The sequence below is a fragment of the Elgaria multicarinata genome, chromosome 2 (genome assembly GCF_023053635.1).
Source record: "Elgaria multicarinata webbii isolate HBS135686 ecotype San Diego chromosome 2, rElgMul1.1.pri, whole genome shotgun sequence".
Lineage (NCBI taxonomy): Eukaryota > Metazoa > Chordata > Lepidosauria > Squamata > Anguidae > Elgaria > Elgaria multicarinata.
The window spans coordinates 18789701-18812506 of record NC_086172.1 but is presented as its reverse complement, the minus strand read 5'-3'; the positions used below and the strand labels follow the sequence as shown (position 1 = coordinate 18812506).

Sequence of the window (22806 nt, the reverse complement as noted above, 5' to 3'; positions counted from 1 at the left end):
GTTCCGCGGTCTTGGGCTCAGCCCGAGCCCATGGAAAAAGTAGGCCCAAAGGGATGATCTCTCCCTGATCCTGGGATCCCCTGTGTGTCATCTGGACTCACAGGGACAATCCCGGGGTTTGCCCCGGGATATAGCCTGGTCTAGCTAAGGTCTGAGTCTCCAGGACTGTAGACAGGGGTGATGCAGTGGACATGGTTTACTTGGACTTCCAAAAGGCTTTTGATAAAGTGCCTCACCAAAGGGTCCTGAGCAAACTTAGCAGTCATGGAATAACTTCCATTTAATTGCTCTCTGTTTCATGATATATTTATTATTCCTGACTTGTTGTCCATCTCTCAGGCTCTTTCTCCCCCACAAAGACACACACAGAGAGGGAAAGAGGGGGGGGTATTGAGATTGGAAGAATGTGCTGGGAAAGGTGTGGTACTGCTGGTCTCCAGCTTTTGGATGGGGAGTAGGCTGGAGATGGAGCCTGTGAGAAGGAGCCCCTCCTGTCCCCTTGACTCCTTCCCCTGGAGACCCTGAGGAAGCTCAGATCTTAGGCCTGTTAATTTCTGGGACTCTTTGGGAAAATAACAAGCAAGGCACTTTTTTAAAAATAATAATAATAATAATGCTGGTAAGCCATAGGCAAGGCAACCTGTATAGATCAAAAGAGGCATTTTGCAGCACTATGATGAAAGAGCAGATTGAGCCAAAGTTGAGGAAGGAACAGCTATATAAAAGTAATAATATGCTCAAGTGCACAGTACACTCGCATGACAGATATTCAGTGTTTTTGTTAATGAGGCAGAGTGGGCCATTCATTCTGGTGGCAGGAATATGGAGTAGCTGCTTCTCAACCAAGAGACATTTTAAAATATGTAAGATGATGTGGTGTGGTGCAGCAGAAGTAGCAATGAACAGAATGTAAACGGGAGGCCTAGGCAGGGGCTTGATGCAATCTCCAGTCTTTTGGGGAGCGCTCCCTGTCTTGTGAAGCCAGGCTGCCCATCCCCCCACCCCACCCCCAGGTAAGAGAACAGAAATGCACATGCTTTTAAATAGGGTGACCCTATGAAAAGGAGGACAAAGCTCCTGTATCTTTAACAGTTGCATAGAAAAGGGAATTTCAGCAGGTGTCATTTGTATATATGGAGAACCTGGTGAAATTCCCTCTTCATTACAACAGTTAAAGCTGCCCTCTTTTAAATCTGGTCACTCTAGTAGAGCTCCTGCAGCTTTAACTGTGGTGATGAAGAGGGAATTTCACCAGGTTCTCCGTATATACAAATGACACCTGCTGAAATCCCCTTTTCTATGCAACTGTTAAAGATACAGGAGCCCTGTCCTTTTCATAGGGTCACCCTATATATGCAGAACCTGGTGAAATTCCCTCTTCATCACCACAGTTAAAAGTGCAGGAGCTATACTAGAGTGACCAGATTTGAAAGAGGGCAGGGCACCTGCAGCTTTAACTGTTGTGATGAAGAGGGAATTTCACCAGGTTCCGCATATATAGGGTGACCCTATGAAAAGGACAGGGCTCCTGGATCTTTAACAGTTGCATTCAATTGACACTTGCTGAAATTCCCTTTTCAATAGAACTGTTAAAGATCCAGAAGCCCTGTCCTCCTTTTCATATGGTCACCCTATATAAAATGTCATTATTAAAATTTTACAAATAATGCACACCTAAAATAATCACTGATCGTTATCTCAGTGATATGAAAGGGTGGGAGGGTTTTGGACATCTCCATAAAGCCACACAATAGTACTCTTGTTTAGAGCCTTTAATCTCCCCAGTGCCATCTATTCATGCACTCTCCCAACTAGAAATTCTTCGTCAACATCTCAGAAATGGTGCATTATGCCACCACAGGAAGATGCGACACATTAATTCCAAGCATTCTGCTCCTTAGTAGTGAACCTTAAAAAGAAAAAGGTGTGTTTTTTTGTGTGTGGGGGGGAGGAAATCGCCTTTCCATTTGTACGATGCTTCAGACACATACTATTTAAAACAATGATAGATTGCACATCAGATGACAAGTTAAAATCCTAATGAACAAGCCGAACTTAAAAGGAGAGGCAGCAATAGTACTTCTCGGTAAATAACCCTGAAGCTACTTACTGTAGGTCCCAATGCCAACATGAAGTCCAAGCTGTGAAAATCAGCTGGCCATAGGAGCATCTCCAAGTGCAAGCAGACCTTTTGTATACCGCCCAGAGGGCTTCGGCTATGGGGTAGTATATAAATGTAATAAATAAATAAATAAATAAAGTCTGTTGGAAGTGGATTCCCCACCCACCCCGAAACTTAGTAACAAATGGATGATGATGATTATGCCAGCCAGTGTTCTCTGAGTGCAGGCTATTCCCAGGGCCGGTGCTACCATAGAGGCCACTCAAGTGGCCGCCTAGAGCGCCAAGCTAAGAGGGGCACAGGGCACAGCGCAGCACTCATGCGCGTTGGCTGTGAGCTGGCCCGGCCCAAGGATTCAGCTGGGCCTGGGCGGGCGAGATGGCACTCTGCGCCCACCCAGCCAAAGCAAAGCCAGGGACGCTGGGGTGGGGGTGGGGCGGCTCCACGTTTGGACTTCCGGAACGCGTCTGGAAGAGAGAGAGAGAGAGAGAGAGAATTTATGGGTGAATGGGTTGCATGGGGTCTTTGAGTGAATGCATGTGTTCATGCGTGTGTTTGTTTGGAGTGAGCGATGCTGAGTGTGTGTGTGTGCACGCATGTGTGAGTTGTGGGGGAGATGATTTGGAGGTGATATTCCTATTAAATAATGCATTTTAGTCCCATAGATGTTCCTTTCCAATTTGTTTGCTATAATTGGCATGACGTATTTCTTGCACTTTAAAAATAAATTTAGCAGTTTCAAGTTTTGTGCTTCTTATTTTTTCCAGGAAACAGATGTTCTTAAAAATCAAAGTTGGCATTTTGGGTGTGTGTGTGTGAAAGTAGCTCACCTTGCCTAGGGCGCAAAATAGTCTGGCACCGGTCCTGGCTATTCCATATGTGCAACACCACTTTCCCCATGCTCTGGTTCTGGACTCTCCTATATTCTTCCTCAGCACAGGGAGAGTCCTGTCTGCTTTATTATGTGTGTGCGTGCGTGTGCGTTTTAGGGGGTTACGTGGAATTCTGCATTATAAATCTGAGAATAATGGTTGCCGTTTAGCATATAGTATATTGGTAAATTGTAAATGGTCACTCTTCTCTTTATTTGACAGCTGCAGAGGGGATGGAGTGCAGTCCACTATGCTCAAAGAATGGATGCTGGGGCCCAGGACCAGACCAATGTTTGTCCTGTAAGCACTTCATCAGAGGAAGGACCTGTGTAAAGGCTTGTAACCTTTATGATGGGTAAGACATTTTCTCCTGCACTTTTTTTTAGAGTTTTCCCAGAAATATGCCCTTTATCTAGCATTGCATCCAGTTCTGGGCTCCACAATTCAAGAAGGACGCAGACAAGCTGGAGCGTGTTCAGAGGAGGGCAATGAGGATGATCAGGGGTCTGGAAACAAAGCCCTATGAAGAGAGACTGAAAGAACTGGGCATGTTTAGCCTGGAGAAGAGAAGATTGAGGGGAGGCATGATAGCACTCTTCAAATACTTAAAAGGCTGTCACACAGAGGAGGGCCAGGATCTCTTCTCGATCCTCCCAGAGTGCAGGACATGGAATAACAGGCTCAAGTAAAAGGAAACCAGATTCCAGCTGGACATCAGGAAAAACGTCCTGACTGTTAGAGCAGTATGACAATGGAATCAGTTACCTAGGGAGGTTGTAGGCTCTGCCACACTAGAGGCCTTCAAGAGGCAGCTGGACAACCATCTGTCAGGGATGCTTTAGGGTGGATTCCTGCGTTGAGCAGGGGGTTGGACTCAATGGCCTTGTAGGCCCCTTCCAACTCTGCTATGCTATGATTCTATGATCCTGAAACTTGAACAGGCATATTGTAAGGTTCTGATTAATCAAGGAGGCAATCAACCTACAAATAATCTTGATTTTTCCTCTCCCGAAGCAATTAGCTGTTGCAGATCAGTGTCCTAGACAAGCAACATGCTTGTTACCATGCAGTAGTCGGGTATGATGTCCAGTAGCTAGCCAGGTGTGTCCTTTAAATAGGGAAAGTCTGAAATATAGCCTAGCTTGAAGTGAAATAGCTAGCCAAGCCTGTGATTGGGAAGGTTACATACATGATTGCCAGATATAAGCTTCGAATGGGAAGGGCTGACAAGCTTGGCATGAAGCCGAATAACAGGTCAATGTTTTTGAAAGGAAACTGATGTGTAATATTCTGGTAAAATGTGAACCAGCATGCCAAGTTTGACTGCGTTTTATGTGGGGGACTGATAAGCGACAGTAAAATGTGAAATAGCGGGTTGGTAATTTGAATGTGAAATGATGAGCAACAGCAGCAAAAAACCAGCATATCTTCCAAAATGGTCCTATCACAGAGTCAGAAGGTCATCTAGCCCCATTTGATGCAACAACAGAGTGCCGGACAGATGGCCATTCAGACTCTGCTGAAATACTTCTAGCAAAGGAGTGCCTCTAGCCACTTCCCAAGACAGCCTTTTCCACTGTTGAACAGCTCCTGCCCTTAGCTGGCAGACGTAATGTTTAGCCAAAATCTCGTTCCCTGCAATTTTCGCCCATTGGTTCTCGTCCTGTTCCCTGGAGCAGCCCTTCAGGTAAATGAAAACTGCAATCATGCCTCGCCTTAACCTTTTCTTCGCTAGACTAACCATACCCAGCTCTTTCAAATGCTCCTTGCAGGACTTGATTTGCAGACCATTGCCACACTGGTTGTTCTCTGGATATTCTTCAAAGTCCTTCTTAAAAATATGATGCCCAGAATTGTTCACAGAACTCCAGATATGGCCTGATGCAATCTGAACATCACAGAATTCAGTGGAACTGTTATATAAATCAAATTGTTTTGTACATCCCTTAATAGGGAAGCCCTTTTGTGGCACAAGATGACCCAGTACATTCAGTGAGAGGCATTGATGGGTATGACATTGTTTCAGAATGATTTGATACATTAATGTGTGCGCTCAGACACTGCCATAAATAAAACACCCTGTAAGAAATCAAGGTAGAGTCGCGTGCATTCTAAAGCCCACATTCTTTGGCTTCTTCTTCTGCTTCCAGGCACATATCTGGAGGAGGTAATATGCATAGATAGATACATTGCTTGTGGTAGACAAGCATCCACGTGCAGATTACTAGAAATAACCCCTCAGGCATGTACCAAACATGCACCACAAGTGCAAGACGCAGGCAACACAATTGCACAACTCTGTTCTAAATATTTATTTATTACATTTCTATACCGCCCAATAACCAGGGCTCTCTGGGCAGTTCACAAAAATTAAAACCATTCAAGTATAAAACAACAGTATAAAACCATAATATAAAATACAATATAAAAGCTCAACCAGATAAAAACAGCAGCAATGCAAAATTACAACTTTAAAACACCAAGTTAGAATTTATTTATAGACTGTTAAAATTCTGGGAGAATAAAAAGGTCTTCACCTGGCGTCTAAAGGCATATAACGTAGGTGCCAAGCGAACCTCCTTAGGGAGGTCATCCCACAGCCGGGTGCCACAGCGGAGAAGGCCCTCCTCCTGGTAGCCACCTGCCTCACTTCCTTTGGCAGGGGCTCAAGGAGAAGGACCCCTGAGGATGACCTTAGGGTCCGGGCAGGTACATATGGGAGGAGGCGTTCCTTCAGATAACCTGGCCCCAAGCCGTTTAGGGCTTTAAATGTTAATACCAGCACTTTGAATCTGGCCCAGACCTGGACTGGCAGCCAATGAAGCTGGAAAAGGACTGGCGTGATGTGGTCTCGTCTACATATGTTATTGTAGATCTAACATATGAAGGGCATTTTCAGATACAGACATCCAGGTCTTCAATAGTAGCTCACAGATGGCATGCTGAGGAAGCCTTCCTTTCCCTCGTTTCCCCTCTTGCCTCAAACTATTAATTGCCACGACCCCTGTGTTCTTGCTGACCCAAGGCCAACTGAGGTCAACTAGGTTCTTCATGATTAAGTTAACAGTTGATAATTGTTGGGAGTGCTGTTTGAATGGCTAGCCCAGCAGGTCATGTTTCAGGTCACTGTCTAGTTCAGCATGTCCCAAGTTGACTATCAAGGTGTTTTAAAAGATTATTTGTAAAAGTGCAGAGTATTAAACAGGTATGCATTCAGTTTTATGAAATATATCTTTTTAAAAAATACAACATCACTTTTATTACATTTACATCATGCCTTTCTTCCAATGAGGGCAAGGTATCATATATACAGTACCCCTATACACACACACACACTTATCTGCACAACAGTGTTGTGAGGTAGGTTAGGCTGAGAGGCAGTGACTAGCCCAAGGTCACCCAGTGAGCTTCATCTCTGACTGGTGATTTGAAATTGGGTCTCCCCAGTCCTGGTTCAATACTCAGACCACTACATGTATTCCCTCATGCCATTTAAATCTAGAAAGATTGCTAACTTTAAATTGGAGCTTAATCAAAACAGGCTTGAGAGGATTTTGTAATTGTTTCACAATTAGCCACCTTCCAGTGATTTTTCAGTATTTTCAGATCAAAAGGACATGAAAATGATTATTTTATTTATTTATTTTTATTATTGCATTTATATCCCACCTTTTTTCCTGCAAGGAACCCAAGGCGGCGTACATAAACCTCTTCCTCTCCACTTTATCCTCACAACAACAACCCTGTGAAGTGGGTTGGGCTGAGAGTCTGTGACTGGCCCAAAGTCACCCAGTGGGTTTCCATGGCCGAGTGGGGACTAGAACCCGGATCTCCCGACTCCCAGTCTGACACTTTAGCCACTACACCACACTGGTGGTGTTCATGATGGCATCCCTGTAGCTGAGACAACCAGATTCATTCTTGTTGTCTTAGCAGTCTATATTGCTCATCCTTGGAACATAGCATAGAAAAAACTGGGAGCATTGGCCCAGTTACCTCAGACATGCTGCTCAGCAACGGCTGGCAATGAAAGAACCACAACCATCACAATGTTAAGCCAGTTGCCTCGGCAATAAGGGGAGGTGCCCCCTTCCCCTTCTCCCGTTCTGAGCGCGTTCAATGTGATCGCTTAATTTGTCCTTCATGAAGCCAGATGTGATTGGCTGTGTGTAGTTTTGTGATGTCATCACCTTCATGATGCGGTCCATGATCGGCTGGAATCATATAGTGAGCATAAGAAGAGCCCTGATGCTGGATCAGACCAAGGGTCCATCTAGTCCAGTATTCTGTTCACACAGTGGCCAGCCAGCTGCCCACAGGGAATCCACATGAAGGACATGAGTGCAACGACACCCTCCCACTCATGTTCCCCAGCATGTACATGGGCATTCTGCCTCTGATACTGGAAGTAGCATATGACTATCAGGACTAGTAGCCAATCCTAGCCTTATCCTCCGTGAATTTCTCCAATCCCCTTTTAAAACCATCCACATTAGTGGCCATCATTACATCTTGTAGAAGTCAATTCTATCTCTCTGTGGTGAAGTATTTCCTTGCATCTTTCCCAAATTTCCCACCAGTCAGCTCCATGGGATGTAGATGGGTTCTAGTAATATTCTCCACACCATGCATAATTTCGTTTACCTCTATCATGTCTCCCCTTAGCCTCCTTTTCTCCAACCTAAACAATCCCATGTAATGTAGCCTTCGCTCCTGGGGAGATACTCCAACCCTTTGATCATTTTAGTTGCCCTTTTATTTACTTCTTCCAACTCTACAATATCCGTTTTGAGGTGTGGTGACCAGAACTGTACACAGTACTCTAAGTGTGGTCGCACTATAGATTAGTATAAGGGCAGTATGATCTCACCAGTTTTACTTTGAGAATTCCTTCCATGATTGAGAAAGAGGTCCTAGTGAAAAAGGGGCGGCTCCTGCTATAGCAAGTATGAGCCAGAGAGAGAGAGAGAGGGGGGAGAAAATGGAGAGATTGAAGGTTTGGTGCGTCCCCCCCAAATATTCTTTTTGAACCCAGATGTTCATGTATGAAAATTCGGCGAATTACTACTTTAAATTAATTGATTATGTGGAGTCTCTTTATAAATGACCTCACCTCCCCATAAGCCTATCTTCTTCCAGGGGCTGATATTTGGAAAATGTGTTTAACTTAAGTAGTCAGTATGCTTCAATTAAGCCTGTGCTAAACTGCTATTTGATGTGAGGGCTGAAAGAGAGAGGCTCGGTCCAGAGGATGTATGAAAGAAGTCTGAATTACCCATTAGCATCTAGTAATCATAGCCAATTTCACTGAAAGATTTTTCTTTTCAACCTCGGTCATGAAAAATCTTTTTTGCAAAATCTTCCTCGGTATAATTTTAGATGATGTCCCTTTGGATATATAGGAACGACACTGTGAAGAAGAATACGGCTCGTATGAATATGAGAGTTGAATTTCAAGGAATCCGAATTTTATGCTTCATAATTGTCTTTCTCGGTAATGCTGCCCTTCTTTGCTGCTGGCACCCCGCAAAGCCAGGCACTATCTCGTGGCCACTATGTTGTTAGAGGGGACAGCTCACACACACTTCTATCTGTTCTTCCTAAACTTTAAACTGGGTCACCTCTTTATATTTCTCCTCCCACAAGGATGTGGACGGCTTGCATACAATATTGTGTATTCTTTGCATTGTACAAGCTTTCACAATAAAGAAGTACAGTGTGGTGCTGATCAGATAGCACGGAAGTCCATGTGTTTGTCAGGAGTGAGGACAAAATCTCTCTTGAATAATTGCAGAGCAGTGAAGTTAGGAGAGTGATGATGATTTGTAGCAGAGAAACTGTCAGCTGGAGGAGGGTACATTATGCAGCCTGTGAATGTTGTGCTGCCTAGTGCGGTGCAAGCTCTCCTCTCACCTGAGGCAGGAGAGTACACATGTACCACTGCTGCCTGCCATTGCTGCCTCTATGGCACCTTCTTCTTCCCCCACCTCCCCCACTGCCTGCCATCCATGTCAGACTTCCCACACCACCCATCCAAGCCAACTCATTCCTTTGATGGTGTGTCCCATGTCACATCTCACCAGTTTCGTCTAAGCCAGGCATTGTGGGAGGGATGTCACTGGAGATAATTTGAGGAAGAACCCTCAGACCAGGCATTTGGACTTGGCCGGCTTGCTTGAGAGCTGCACTGGCCACTTTTCTAGCTGACACAGCGCTTCAGAAAGCTCACCATGAGATGATCCGCAGAGTGGGTGCTAGTTGTAGTAGCAGCATCAGCATTGCGGGTGGGAGCCACAGTGGCAATGAGGGTAGGGGGATATACAGTAGTAGATGGTCTTCATGGAAAACAAACCATGGTTTGTTAGTGTTGCTAAGTTCAGACAATACAACAACCCATGGTTCAATAAATTGTTGTAAACCGCCCAGAGAGCTTCGGCTGTGGGGCGGTATATAAATGTAATAAAATAAATAAATAAATAAATAAATAACAACCCATGGTTCAATGACAACCGGCACTCAACCCATACTGAACCTTTAGTGTAGGTTATCGTGTTGTATGAACACAGTCACTGAGAACTCCCCAGTTTTTAAAGGGTTTTTGTAAACCTGTGAGCTACTATTGACTCCTAATACCATTTGTGGTCATGTTAAAGAAATGTAGTAATTTGTCAGTTGTGTAAATAGATAAAATGGACGTGAGCAGCAGTCTTCTAACTCAACTCTCTGGTTCGTTTAAATTCTTTTATCTTTGGCAAGCTCCCCCATCCATTGGGTATTTTATTATTATTTCTTCTCATTACAAATAGATAAAAGGTTGGTTTTTTTAATTTTTTCAGCTCTTTTCTCTCAAAAAACGAAGTAACTAATAACTTTAAACAGCATTTGGTAGGGTTGGTGTGACCCCTAGCACTCTATGTGTGTGCAGTTTTTCCATTGACCTAGTCATTCTAATAGTGGTGGAATCGATCCCTCAACACAGTAGGAATAAAACAATGATTTCCCCTCCATTTAACTGGCAGTGGAGGAGAGACCCCATGGCAATTCATTCTCCATGATGGTTGCAGACTATCTAGAACATGGACTGGTGGAAGGTTGAAACAAACATTTTGTGATTTTTTCCGGTGGTGTTGGGATTCATTTGAACCAGCTTTAAGCGGAGGGTTAAATAAAACTTAAAAGTTGTTTAGAAAGGTATTTCAGGTCAGCAAAGCTTCTGTCTTGAAACAGACATAGGGCTTTGCTAGACCAGGGTTTAGCTCGGGCTGACACCGGGGCTCGCTCCTGTGTGTCCAGATGACGCACAGGGGATCCCGGGGTCAGCAGGGTCAACCCTCCCTTGCCCTGGGTTAACGGGCTCCACTTTTGGCCCGGTATTTCCGCAGTCCCGGGTGGACCGCAGAAAGTCTAGTCCGTTCCACGGCTTTTCCCAGCTACACAGTTTACTTGTGCGTAGCCGGGAGAAGCCGTGCACGGGGCAGGGGGAGAGATCGTGGCCAGGTGGGAGAGATCGGGGCCAGGGGGTGAGATTTGGGCCAGGGGGGAGCGGGGAAATCTTTTTTTATTATTATTTTTTTAAAAAAACTTACCTTTGGCGCTTCTGTGCTCCTGCACACCCGGCCCTTTAAAAATAAGAAAAAATGGCGGATGCAACGGGGCTTTCCTTTAGCCTGTCGCGTCTGATGTGTGGATTAGAGAGACAGCCTGTGCTAGTTGCAGCGCGGGCTCGCCCCTCCACACACCTGGATTTTAAGGTAGGTCTAGCAAAGCCCATAAACTTTCCCTGCCCTACCACTTCGCCACTTGCAGCCTTCTTCCTCAGTTGCTTTTCCCCCCAGCTGGAGTTATGGGTATGTTGCTGGCCATTTCATGAGGAAAACAGCTGGAGGGAAGCAGGCACAGAGGGAAGGTGGTAGGTAGGAAAGGATTAAAAAACCCACCCTTCCACCTGCCGCTCCTCTGCCTCAGATTACCCTTTGCTCTACACTTTACTGATGTTTGGTGGAAACTCAAGTTCACCAACCTGGGTCTTCCACCCACAGTGTAGTTCCAGTCTTAGGTTAGGCATGGAATGTAGAAGACTGATGGGGCTGGATCTTTCTCTAACTTATCGTACTATATTGGTTATATGGGGTTATTTTTCCTAATCTAGGAAATAAGTATAGAAAATGGATTTACATTTGGAGTGATTTCTTTCTTGTCTGTCTCTTGGCTTGTTCACCAGATCTTATATTATGCTAAAGAGAAAAAAGAAAAAAAAAGTAGCTCAACCTGTCACAATATTAGATCTCACACACTGTCTGGAATCCCATTGTGTTTATTATTACTCATTCCTGACAGTATGTTTGTACCTCTCTGAGCAGACACATGGGCGGGTGTGTGTGACTCATTTGATTTGTTGTGTCTGAGAAAATATGTTGGGAGAAATACTCTAAAGTAAAATAATGGAAATGACCAGTCTGGCTGAATTTTGAATCTGGCATGTGAGATGGTACATTTGGAGTATCGCAGGTGACCTCCTGAATGTGGGTTAGGGATAATAAAGGATCCTTCGCTTTCACATAATGCATGGAGAAGGAAAATCAGCAGATTGCTGTCTATCTCATTCTATTAAGGCTCTTCCTCATATCAGGCCTTCTCCTGTTGTGTAAACCCTGCACATGGGTAGTGTTGGATTCACCTTCGACAACTGCAGATATATCCTTCCCTCTATGGTTTCGATAGAAAGGAGGTTGCATTGCCATGGCTAGGTGATGGGTGATTACAGTCTAGTGCTGGCACAGCTCAGAAGAGAAAACATTGTGGGTTTCGTAGGAAATTCTATATGGCAAGGGAGGAACTTGTGCATTGGGCAGTCAAGCCCAAGGACTGAAAGTTATCTTGGAGGTGAGCAGACGGAAAACAGGCTACAGGATGGATTGGAGATAGGCTGGCTGAAGGGCAGAAAGGGAAAACTAGGCATCCTTCCCCAGCAACGCCTAGACTGAGGATGTCACAAGAGTTATTATTATTATTATTATTATTATTATTATTATTATTTATTTATTTATTTATATAGCACCATCGATGTACATGGTGCTGCACAGACCACACAGTAAATAGAAAGACCCTGCCGCATAGGCTTACAATCTAATAAAGTTGTAGTAAACAATAAGGAGGGAAAGAGAATGCAAACAGGCAGAGGGAAGTGTAAACAGGCACCGGGTAGGGTGAAGCTAACAGTATAGAGTCAGAACAACTCAATGTTTAAAAGATATAGGGAAAAGAAAAGTTTTTAGCTGAGTTTTAAAAGCTGTGATTGAGTTGGTAGTTCTCAAGTGTTCTGGAAGAGCGTTCCAGGCATGAGGGGCAGCAGAGGAAAAAGGACGAAGCCGAGTAAGGGAAGTGGAGGTCCTTGGGCAGGCGAGAAGCATGGCATCAGAGGAGCGAAGAGCACGAGCGGGGCAATAGTGTGAGATGAGAGAGGAGAGATAGGCAGGAGCTAGACCGTGAAAAGCTTTGAAGGTCAACAGGAGAAGTTTATATTGGATTCTGGAGTGAATTGGAAGCCAATGAAGAGATTTCAGGAGCGGAGTGACATGGTCAGAGCGGCGGGCCAGGAAGATGATCTTAGCGGCAGAGTAGTGGACAGAGACCAGCGGACTGATGTGAGATGAGGGGAGGCCAGAGAGAAGGAGGTTGCAGTAGTCCAACCGAGAGATAACCAGTGCATGAACGAGAGTCTTGGCAGAAGAGACAGACAAAAATGGTCGAATCCTGGCAATATTATACAGGAAGAAATGACAAGATTTAGCTACTGCCTCGATATGAGGAGTAAAGGAGAGCGAGGAGTTCTTCCATGTCACCTGACTTGCCAGGCCAAGAGGATTATGGGCTGTTCTGGGTGGAACTGCTTGCAGTTCCCCCTTCAGCCAGCAGCTCCAGTTGTGCAGGTAGCAGAGAGCTGCAGCCCCTAAACAGTGTCATTGTTTCCATCAGACATGGTGGAATCATCTTGATAGTTGCCCATGACACTTGACTAATGGCAATACTTTCTCTACTTCCATCTTCTCCTTGGGACTGGGGACTGGACTATCCAGACCTAGTCTTAGAGGTATCATAATTGTTTGATAAAAAATTGCCAGTGATGCTGGTACTGGGTGGGAGAGGCCACCTGCCTCATTCAGCCATCACCCCAAAGTCCTCCCTTGCAACAACCCTGCCTAATATTTAAAAATGGGTTTGGCAACTAAATAGGCTAGTAGGTCAGGCTATTGCTGAACACTGACTCAGTGGGCCACAGCCACTTCTGGTGCTGGATACAACCACTGGGACTACCTGCAAGGTGGAAGAGGGTGATGGTCCAGGCACTGTTCCCACCACCAACACTTCTTTTAACACCTGGTGACAGTTTCAGGTTCCAAACATAGGATTTATGAGGTTCTAGAAGCAGCAGCCCTGCCTTTCTTATTTCTGACTCTGAAATAACGCTGTGTATGTAGCATTTGGATAAGACTTTCCCCCTACACAAAGGAAAAACTTGCAAGAGTGTTTAAAAGTGTAACATGAAAGCTGTGAGAGTTGTAATTCTTTGAGATAGAGGAAACCATCCTGGTTGAATTTAAATTCGCGAATATCGATTTCATCATGACCTTTTGCTGCCTCCTGGGAATTCATGAAACTTGTCCCGTCCCCCCCCCCAATGGAGCTCTGTGCTTTGGCACACTCAGAGCATTGGATACTGACAAAAATGACGTAATGGGTCCATTATGACAACATGCTAAACCGTGGTTAGGCTGTAGCAAATGTTTAGTGAGTGTGTTTAAACCATGGTTATGTAGCTACCATGGTTATGAATGGTTCACACAACACACTAAGCCATGGTTCACACAGCATGCTAAGCCTTATTGTTTAGCTCAAAATGCTTAACCACTGAGGCTTAGCATGTTATCTGAACAGGGTTGAGGCGTCTCAATACTCTTGCTTTTCGGAACTGTTAGCAAAAATGAAATGGGCACCCAAAGGTGGATGGTGCACATTATTTTCTGTAGGTTCTGCATTCCCATTCTTAAACTCCTGGCTAGCTTGTTAAGGATTTTGAATATCCAGGCACCAATATTTTGTTTCCCTTGATGGGGAAGTAAATTGGACAGAATCAGAGAGAAGGTAGGTCCAGTGGGATAAGTGTCGTCACTAGCAGAGCAACAATATTCATGTCAGAAATTGAACCTGCCTAGTGACGGCATCAACACTAACCCCCAGCAACATTTTCCTTAGACTGAGGATGTCACCAGACCCAGGACTCTATACTTTCTGGTTCTTCCGTGTCACTTGCCTAACCTGCCTATTATTTCCCCAGGGAATACAGGGAGTTCACAAATGGTTCTGTCTGCGTGGAATGTGACCCTCAGTGTGAGAAGATGGATAACAACAGGATCACATGTAGGGGTCCGGTAAGTACAATCTAGATACTGCAGGATTACAGTGTAATGGGTAGCTACTAAAGGCATGTTGGAGAAAATGTATGTGAACTAAAGATATTTCCTTAATTTGTTTTAAAGAAATCATGCTAAAAAATGAAGTCTACATGGTGTAGTGCAAGGGTAGGTAACCTTTTGCCCTCCAAATGCTCTGGACTACAACTCCCATATCCAATGAACATGCTGACTGGGGCTTATGGGAGTTGTAGTCCAAGACACCCGGAGGCACCAGGTAGTCTACCCCTAGTATAGTGGATAGCATGTCAAACCTAGTTTGGGAGACTCAGGTTCAAATCACTGCCCAGGTATGGGCAGTGAACCCAGTCATTGTATCTTAACCTAATCTATTTCACAGGGTTGTTACGATTATAAAATGCAGAGAGGGGTCATGTGTGCTGCTGGAGAAAAATATATCTTTAAAAATGTTCACAGAATGGCATGGGAGGGAAGCCCAAGTTACGTGCCATTCGTTAAGTCTCGTGTGCTATCCAGCTAATGCTCTGGAAACTCTCATGTCTGTCTATTTATTTATTTATTTATTTATTACATTTCTATACCACCCAATAGCCGGAGCTCTCTGGCACATTTTATGCAGCACTTGCAACCCTAGAACAGACACACAAGAAGACTTTTACTGTCCTAGCCACCAAATATTTTGCTTTGAGTGCCAGGAAAACGTGAATCCTCACAAAAAGAATAAAAATAAAATGCTGCCTCCAGGGAAGATGTCTGGATCCAAGTTGGGTTAGCACTTCTTAGGTCAAAATGAGAGTCTTGGGAGGCAAAAGGAAGCTGGCGAAACCTCTCAATCACTGGTGAAGTATCCTCCAGGTGGCCTACGCCAAATTGGTTGCAAATGGTCATGCTCTGCCCTTGCAACGATCCCCAAAGCATTCTCAAGGACTTCTTTGTGAGCAATAACCGACCACGGGGGGGGGGATGTGTTAACACCACAGAGAAACCAAGGTATCATTTTGCAACTGTGCTTCAAAATATATGAGGCTGATACATCTGGTATATTGCCAGTAGCTCTTGGGGAGCTCCAAAGTGAGAAGATGATGTGTACACACTGCGTGTTCATTGTCTCCGTTTAGGGAGCAGATCATTGCACCAAATGCTTCCATTTCAAAGATGGACCCAACTGTGTGGAAAAGTGCCCTGATGGAGTACAAGGGACTAACAGCTTCATTTTTAAATATGCCGATGAGAACCGCGAATGCCACTCTTGTCATCCAAACTGCACCCAAGGGTAAGCTTCTGTGATTTAAAACAATGGCATTTTCCTATATTTACCCATGTTAGAAAATGGTTGCCGAATGTTACATATTTTAAGATCAGCAAATATAAGATGAGCAAATATATTTAAGATCAGAAGTGAAGTTGGGCAGTTGCCTGCCCAACTTCACTTGCCCTGATTAGTCTGGAACAGTGTTCACAAATTAGATTCTTTGTGTCTGTACGCATATGTGAAATATAAGTCGGGCCTAATATAGCCTAAGCTCAGCTCTTTGAAAGCCATTGTTTGTCACTGAGAGAATTGCTTACAGTGAAACTTATTTTGGTTGGATCATCCCACAGAATGACTCTCTCTCTCGGTCTGTCTGTGTTATATGCGTGGACGCGCAGTCCTCTCTCCCTCTGTGCATGCGGTATGTTCAAATTATGTTTTAAAAACATAACCCCATTTGGATTATATGGGTGAGGCCCATATTCTTGCTCATACGTCTGTGTGAAACAGCATGAATAGTGATGGTGCTGTAAAAATGATAATTGTAAATGCATCTACAAAAAATGTCAGCTTTGGTCAGAATGTCTCTGACCTTTTAGTTTTTATAAAGATTTATAAAAATGGCGTGTTTCACTCAAGTGTTTATTCATGCACTATTTTCCCTTGCTAAGCCACAGCAGTACAGATATCAATTTACTAAAATAGTTTGGCTGCTGAAACATATTCCCTATCTATAGCTGGAAAACAGCACAATCTTCTAAGGTTTTGATTCAGGCATCTGTGATTACATTTCCGCTTCCGTTATTATGTCGCAATGACTTGTGTTTAACACTACTCCTCTAAACCTATTAGAATGGCTTTTGTTTTCTATGAATGCTCCTTGTGATGGGCCTGACTTGTGCGGAAGCATCCCCAATAGTTCTAACATTAAAGCTGGCACAGATACAGAATCTCATTCATATTTATTTAAGAGCCCTTTCTTTGGTTTTGAGTACTGTGTTTCGGCATTAATGTTCACGGAGCAGATGCCACGGGACGCTGTTAAAAATAAAATGCCCACTTCCAGAAGACTTCAATGGAATGCTTTTCAAAGGATAATGCTCATGGTTGAAGAATCAGATTATTCTGAATGAGCCATTTTTTAAAAACAGCATCATGGACTAGCTCAAGCTGACTGGGCTTGCTGATTGACCCATATATCCCTCCCTACTCTTTCATCCTCTTTTAGCAGCATCTAATTAAGATACTATCTGGGTTTAGCCAGAAAGCAACATTGGTCAGTGTGTGAAGTTGCTATATAGATAGTTCATCCAGTCCCTAGCAGCTTGGTTTGGTTTGGTTTGATTCAGGATGCCACAACTTCCTGAGAACACACATGAAAATAAACTGAATTAAGACATCTCCAGACTCTGGCTCGTGAGTCTGCTGAAGATTTGTCCATTCCTGCTTCTCTCAGATACAGGCAGAGAAAGCTAGAGGGGACTATTTGGTCCCTGGCTGCCCTTCTCCATAAGTCCTGCTTCTCTTACCTTTTCTCATCAGTTTGTTGTCTCTTCCGCTCCTAACTCCAAGGGAAGAGATGAGGGCCTTAGAGCTAGACCTGATGATTATCCCAGGCAAATGGAAGGGTCGTCCCTGCCTGCTCCTGGGATCCCCTGTGTGTCATATGGGCCTTAGCTAGACCTAAGGTTTATCCCGGGATCATCCCAGGGTCATCCCTGTTCATATAAATGACACACAGGATATCCCGGGAGCAGGCAGGGATTACCCCAGGACCATCCTGGAATAAACCTTAGGCCTAGCTAAGGCCTTGGATGTACAGGGATGATCCCAGGACAATCCTGGGATATAGGCCTGGTCTAGCCATGGCCAAGGTAAACCACTGACAAGAGAAAGATGACCAGCCCTGCCACAACCCCTCCCAGCTTTCTCTGCCAGTCTCTGGAGGAACCTTCTGAATTCTCAACAGCCAGAGCCTGGCTTGCATGTGGCTCCTTTCATGTGGTGAGTATAACATATAGACAGGCTCCTAAGCGGCGCATTTTCAAATGTCACTGTTTAACATGCAAAATGTGTAGCATAACGATAAACAAACCTGGCAGTACAACAGATGATTTTTTGTGAGTTGTGATTGATATGGGCCACTTGAGTTAAAAATGGTTACTCCGCAATGAGACAGTTGGGCTATGCCCAACCAAAAGCAAGAGATTATGACGACGACGAGGAGAATGACAACAAAATCATCTTCATCCTGTAAAATAATAATTCACAAGAGGGTGTATTGTTTTGCAGCTAAAATTAAACCAGTAAATAATTCAATAAAATGTTGATGTCAACAGCTGTTGCCATTCAAAATGAGACCTTTTGCTGGTTTTGCAAATCTAATTACAATAGAGCCATTAGGGAAATGAAACTAAGATTGCAGAGGCACTGCCAGAATCTGTTGCAGAGCTTACTTTCCAGTTGGCCCCTTAAATTCTTCAGTTATATAATAAGAAAAGTGGGAAGAAACAACAGAGAGGGAAGGATTTCAAGTGGAACGTGTTTGCATAACTCAAATTAAGTATACATTATATTCTATCACAACATAGTACCATGCAAACTTTATTCCCAATCCAATTACAAATGTAGGCTCCCGAAATCGTACTGGTATTGTCTTGTACCTTTAACTGGTTCTGCTCCTGTGCTAGGATATGTAGAAATGTAACCATTGAAGTTTTTCTCATCTCTTTATCCCTATGCTTGGGGAGTGGGGAGGAAACTTCCCTTGGTAAGTTTCTGCACATGAAACATAAGAGTAGAGCCAGTAAACAATATTGTCCAAAACAGTTTGGTGAATTTGAATCCAATCCTTATGATCAGAGGGCCAAGGGGAAAATGCTCCAGGCAAAGATAATATTCTTCAATATGTTATATCATGAATTGTTTCTTTTGCTAGAACTTCTAGAAATCTTTGTTTTGCTAGCCCTTCCAAAATAAATAAATAAACAGCTCATCTTTCTTGGGACTGGCAAGCCATGAAAAATGACAGCATTGATAGTAGCTTTGCCAACTTTTGCTGCTATTTACTTATTCTAAAACACCAGCGAAACTGCCCCTTTTTCATTTTCTGATCCAGAATTCTCCAGCGTCATCGCTGTCTAATAGAAACGGGCATTTTGGGTTTCCTCCCTCCTTGTCCCGGACTCCTCGGGTGGAAATAAAAGGAGCAGTAATAGAAATGTGATGTCTGTCTTGACGTTTAGCCCAGAAGAGGAATGATTGTGAAAAATCAAAATGCTACGTGATGTAGCATATCGTTAATCCTCTGTGGTAGAGTGACTGTTGGAATGAAACTAAGAAAAAAGCAGTATGGCCAAAATACCTGTCAAAAAATCTGCAGAGCTGCGTTGCCACACCAATCCTCTAATGAGGTCTGTTCTTTGACATGTATCCACTATAGGAATTTTGTCAGTTAAACCAGACCAATGGCTTCTAAGTAGAAATGCTTGAGGAATTTGATCTTTCTGAGTCATAACATAAACTGACCTGGTCTTGGTTATACCTATTTGGCAGACCTGGCACCAGAGCACTGTGTGCTCAGGCAAATGCTGGGACCCTGGCATCCCAGCAGGGACCAGTAAGGGATTTTCTTGCCTTTGCCTGGTGCAAACAGGAGCACTAATCCCATACAGCTGAACTTGTCCCTGCTGCCATTTTAATCTCCTGAGAATGCAGTGCCATAATATCAGCACTTGGGGAAACTAAAATGGCAATTGGGGTGGGTTCAGCTGCACAGGCCCAGTGCTTCTATCTACACCATTGTTGGAGATTTCTCCACTGCCCACCCCCCACCCCCAGGTTGTCCAGTGGATGCTGTTTTGATTCAGCCACAGTGCAAGGCTGCATATGCTGCCTTAAATTCTGGGCCAATCAAAATGGCGGCCAGCTGCACAGGAATGCTGCTCCAATCAAAACTGCTTGATGCTTACTACTGGACCACTGCTCCCCCCCCCCCCACACACACATCTGGTAACTCCATGATAGGCCCCAGCCTAATAGAGGGATAGGCTTGCTGTGTCAAGGGACCCCTTATACCTGGAGCTGGCTCTACTTATCACACTAATGTTCAGATCAACTTAAAGGGGATCTACACTAGTATATGAAGCGTTGTTTTTACAGTCATTGAACGTTTTGTTTTTGAACGATTTAAAACGTAGCAGTTTTTAGAATGTTACTTACTTTTCTCTTTCCGTGGGAATGCATTCCTTTTGGCCACACTAAGAAAAGAAATCCATTTGTTCTATCCCCATCTGCCATTTTCCCCTCCCACTTCCTCTTCTCTCCGAGACAATCCTCCACCTACAAACAATCCAGCTGCAGCCTCCCAAAAGTGAAACTGGAAGTGGCTGCAAAAAAGAGGCTTGAAAGAAAAAAACGGTTCCAACTTTGGGCGCGGAAATTACATATACATCCCCCCCCCCCGGAATGCAATTGGCTAATTAAGAATTACAGGAAACCGATTTAATACAATGAAATCGGCCACATCATACCAAATAGAACGACTTATTTCAGAGAAGTTCAAAATAAAAACCGGAGAACAGACAACAATAAAACGTCACAAACTGAGCGTCATGTGGCGAAATACTACCCAATGCACACTTAAAAACGGTAAGACACGTTCTAACTTGACTAGTGTAGATCTCCTCTTAGTTTCAGCTTAATCCTCACACTTCCCAAATATCCCGATTTGGTTTTCAGCTCAAAAAAATGTATCAAAACAGTTTTAAAATAGAAGAAGGGTTGTATCCAATGGTTGGCAAGGAGAAACAATTCTCTTCCCTTCCTGCCCACTGCAGCTCCCTGTACCCTCCCAACCCCATTTCTAGGGGGTTCAAAGGTCATCCTGAACAGCATGAGGTGTGTGTCACATGGGCACTTGAATGGGAGGGAAGAAACAGCCAAAATTGGGTGAAGGAATCGTGTCATTTGTTGTCTTTTAACCCAATGCACTATTACTAATGACTGCCTTTATCAATTGTAATAAGTAAGAAAGAAGCACAGGTAGGTCCCGTATCCACCAGGTGAAACATACCTTGGGTCATCATTTGTACAACTCCACAAACAACTGTTCTGAGGTAAGTAGCTCAAGAATCGTAACATGGGTCAGAGTGGTTAAATCTTTTTTAAAAAACGTTGTCTCACTTTGTTCTCTGCTGTTTGTATCTTACATTGAAAACATTTCTGAGCAGTGATTTCATAGCAGCTGGGTAACTCTGGAAATTACAATCAACTGTCTTGGCCCAAGGCAAAATGGGTTGTTGGTTTTTCCCCAATATTTCTTGTCTATATGTACGTTTTCTGCCTAATGTATGTTTTCTCTCTCTCTCTCTTTCCCCACCTCTTTTCGCCTGGACGTGCTGCAGGTGCCTGGGCCCACGCCTTGAGGACTGCATTGGTTTCATGGATAGGTACTTGCCAAGCACTGGTTCCTCTTGCCACACCCTCCATGTTCCATGCGTGGGCAAAGGCGCTTGTGTGTGCATGGCCCCTGTGAATGGTGAATGATATTTTCTGTTCTGTAATTGCCTGCAGGTGTAGAGGCCCCACTAGTCATGACTGCATTTACTATCCGTGGACGCGCCAGTCCACTTTGCTACAACACGCTAGGTAACATCTGCCATCCCTCCTTTTTGTTTTTCTTCTCCTTTCTTAGTTCATACAGGACCAGGAGAGTCCTGCTAACCAGTTTGGCCAGCTGGAAACTGGACAGGCCTGCAGAGTGTTAAAGCCCCCGAATTAAACGAAACAAGGCACAAAAAACTGAACGCAGGACTGCAGCCACAGGCATCAGTGCTTCAAAGGCATCTGTTACATTTGAACACTGAGAACCTATCGATACCATAGGTACTGATGCCACAGGAAAGCTTAGAGTTCTGTGAGGGAAATCAGAGGCCTGTAAGAGAATTCATAGAGTTCCCAGGATTATTGCAGGGGCAGCAAAAACCCATATAAAATTTTTACGCAAATATTTCCCAATTTAAAAAGTGAATTAAAGTATTAACCCAAATTAGTCTGTTTAATTGAAAAATCTAGTTGAACTTTTCTGGGCAATTAAGGCCAATTTTTGTTCTGAAACAAACATTATTATTATTATTTATTAAATTTATATACCGCCCCATAGCCGAAGCTCTCTGGGCGGTTTACAAAAGAATAGACAGTATTGTTCGCTAATGATGTGTCTCCAGCCATTCAAACTGGTTAATATGACCTCCTGGTACAAGCACTTTTCCCTAACCTCAAACATAACTGTTCAACTTTCTTTTCCTCTAAACCAGGTTCACCTCATAATATGTTGTAGCTAGTTCTCCATAGCTTGTCTTTTAAGCTGGAAAGTAATATAAATATCTAGCTGAAATGTGTGTTTTTAAAAACGTTTCAGTGTCATCAGTTTAATTGTTTAACTAATCATTCCTGAAGTTGTGGTAGCTGTGTGATATTGATAGAGTAGATTGATTCTTCCAAAATAGATATTTGACAAAAAATATACCTAGAAATTCTAGTCACATACTGTGTTAAGATTATATTGTTGCCTAAGCAATGCAAATCAGCAAAAAGCCACATGGATTTGTATTTTTCAGAGATATTTCTTTCAACCCAATAACTCATCCTGTGCTTGCACAAGAACCTCATTTATTTATTTATTACACTTATATACTGCCCCCGTAGCCAGGGCTCTCTGGGCAGTTTACAAAAATTCTAAAATTAAGATAAAAATGAGTATACAAAACTTAAAATTCTAAAACACAGAACATATACACATAAAGCATTAAAAACTGTTAAAAAACTAAACATGTGGGTGATTAAGATGTGCTGCCATATGCCTAGGCAAAGAGGAAAGTCTTAACCTCACACCGGAAAGATAGCAGCGTTGGTGCCAGGCGAGATCATTCCATAGTCTGGGGGCCACCACCGAAAAGGCCCTGTCCCTCGTTGCCAGACTCCGAGCCCCTCTCGGAGTAGGCACCCAGAGGAGGACCTTAGATGTTGCACATATTGACCGGGTTTATTCACGTCGGGAGAGGCGTTCCGTCAGGTATTGTGGTCCCAAGTCGTGTAATTAGAGTGTGTGTTCACAAACATCCCTAC

The 22806-nt window shown here is 43.8% G+C and overlaps 1 protein-coding gene across 1 annotated transcript in view; it reads left to right on the top strand.

Moving 5' to 3' along the window:
* The window catches only part of ERBB4 (erb-b2 receptor tyrosine kinase 4), a 622759-nt gene that overhangs the window by 387903 nt on the left and 212050 nt on the right, over positions 1–22806 (top strand). The window contains exons 13-16 of the mRNA XM_063115870.1: positions 3217–3349; positions 14330–14423; positions 15545–15699; positions 21253–21327. Of these exons, the coding sequence (XP_062971940.1) occupies positions 3217–3349; positions 14330–14423; positions 15545–15699; positions 21253–21327 (457 nt within the window). The remainder of the gene's footprint in view (positions 1–3216; positions 3350–14329; positions 14424–15544; positions 15700–21252; positions 21328–22806) is intronic.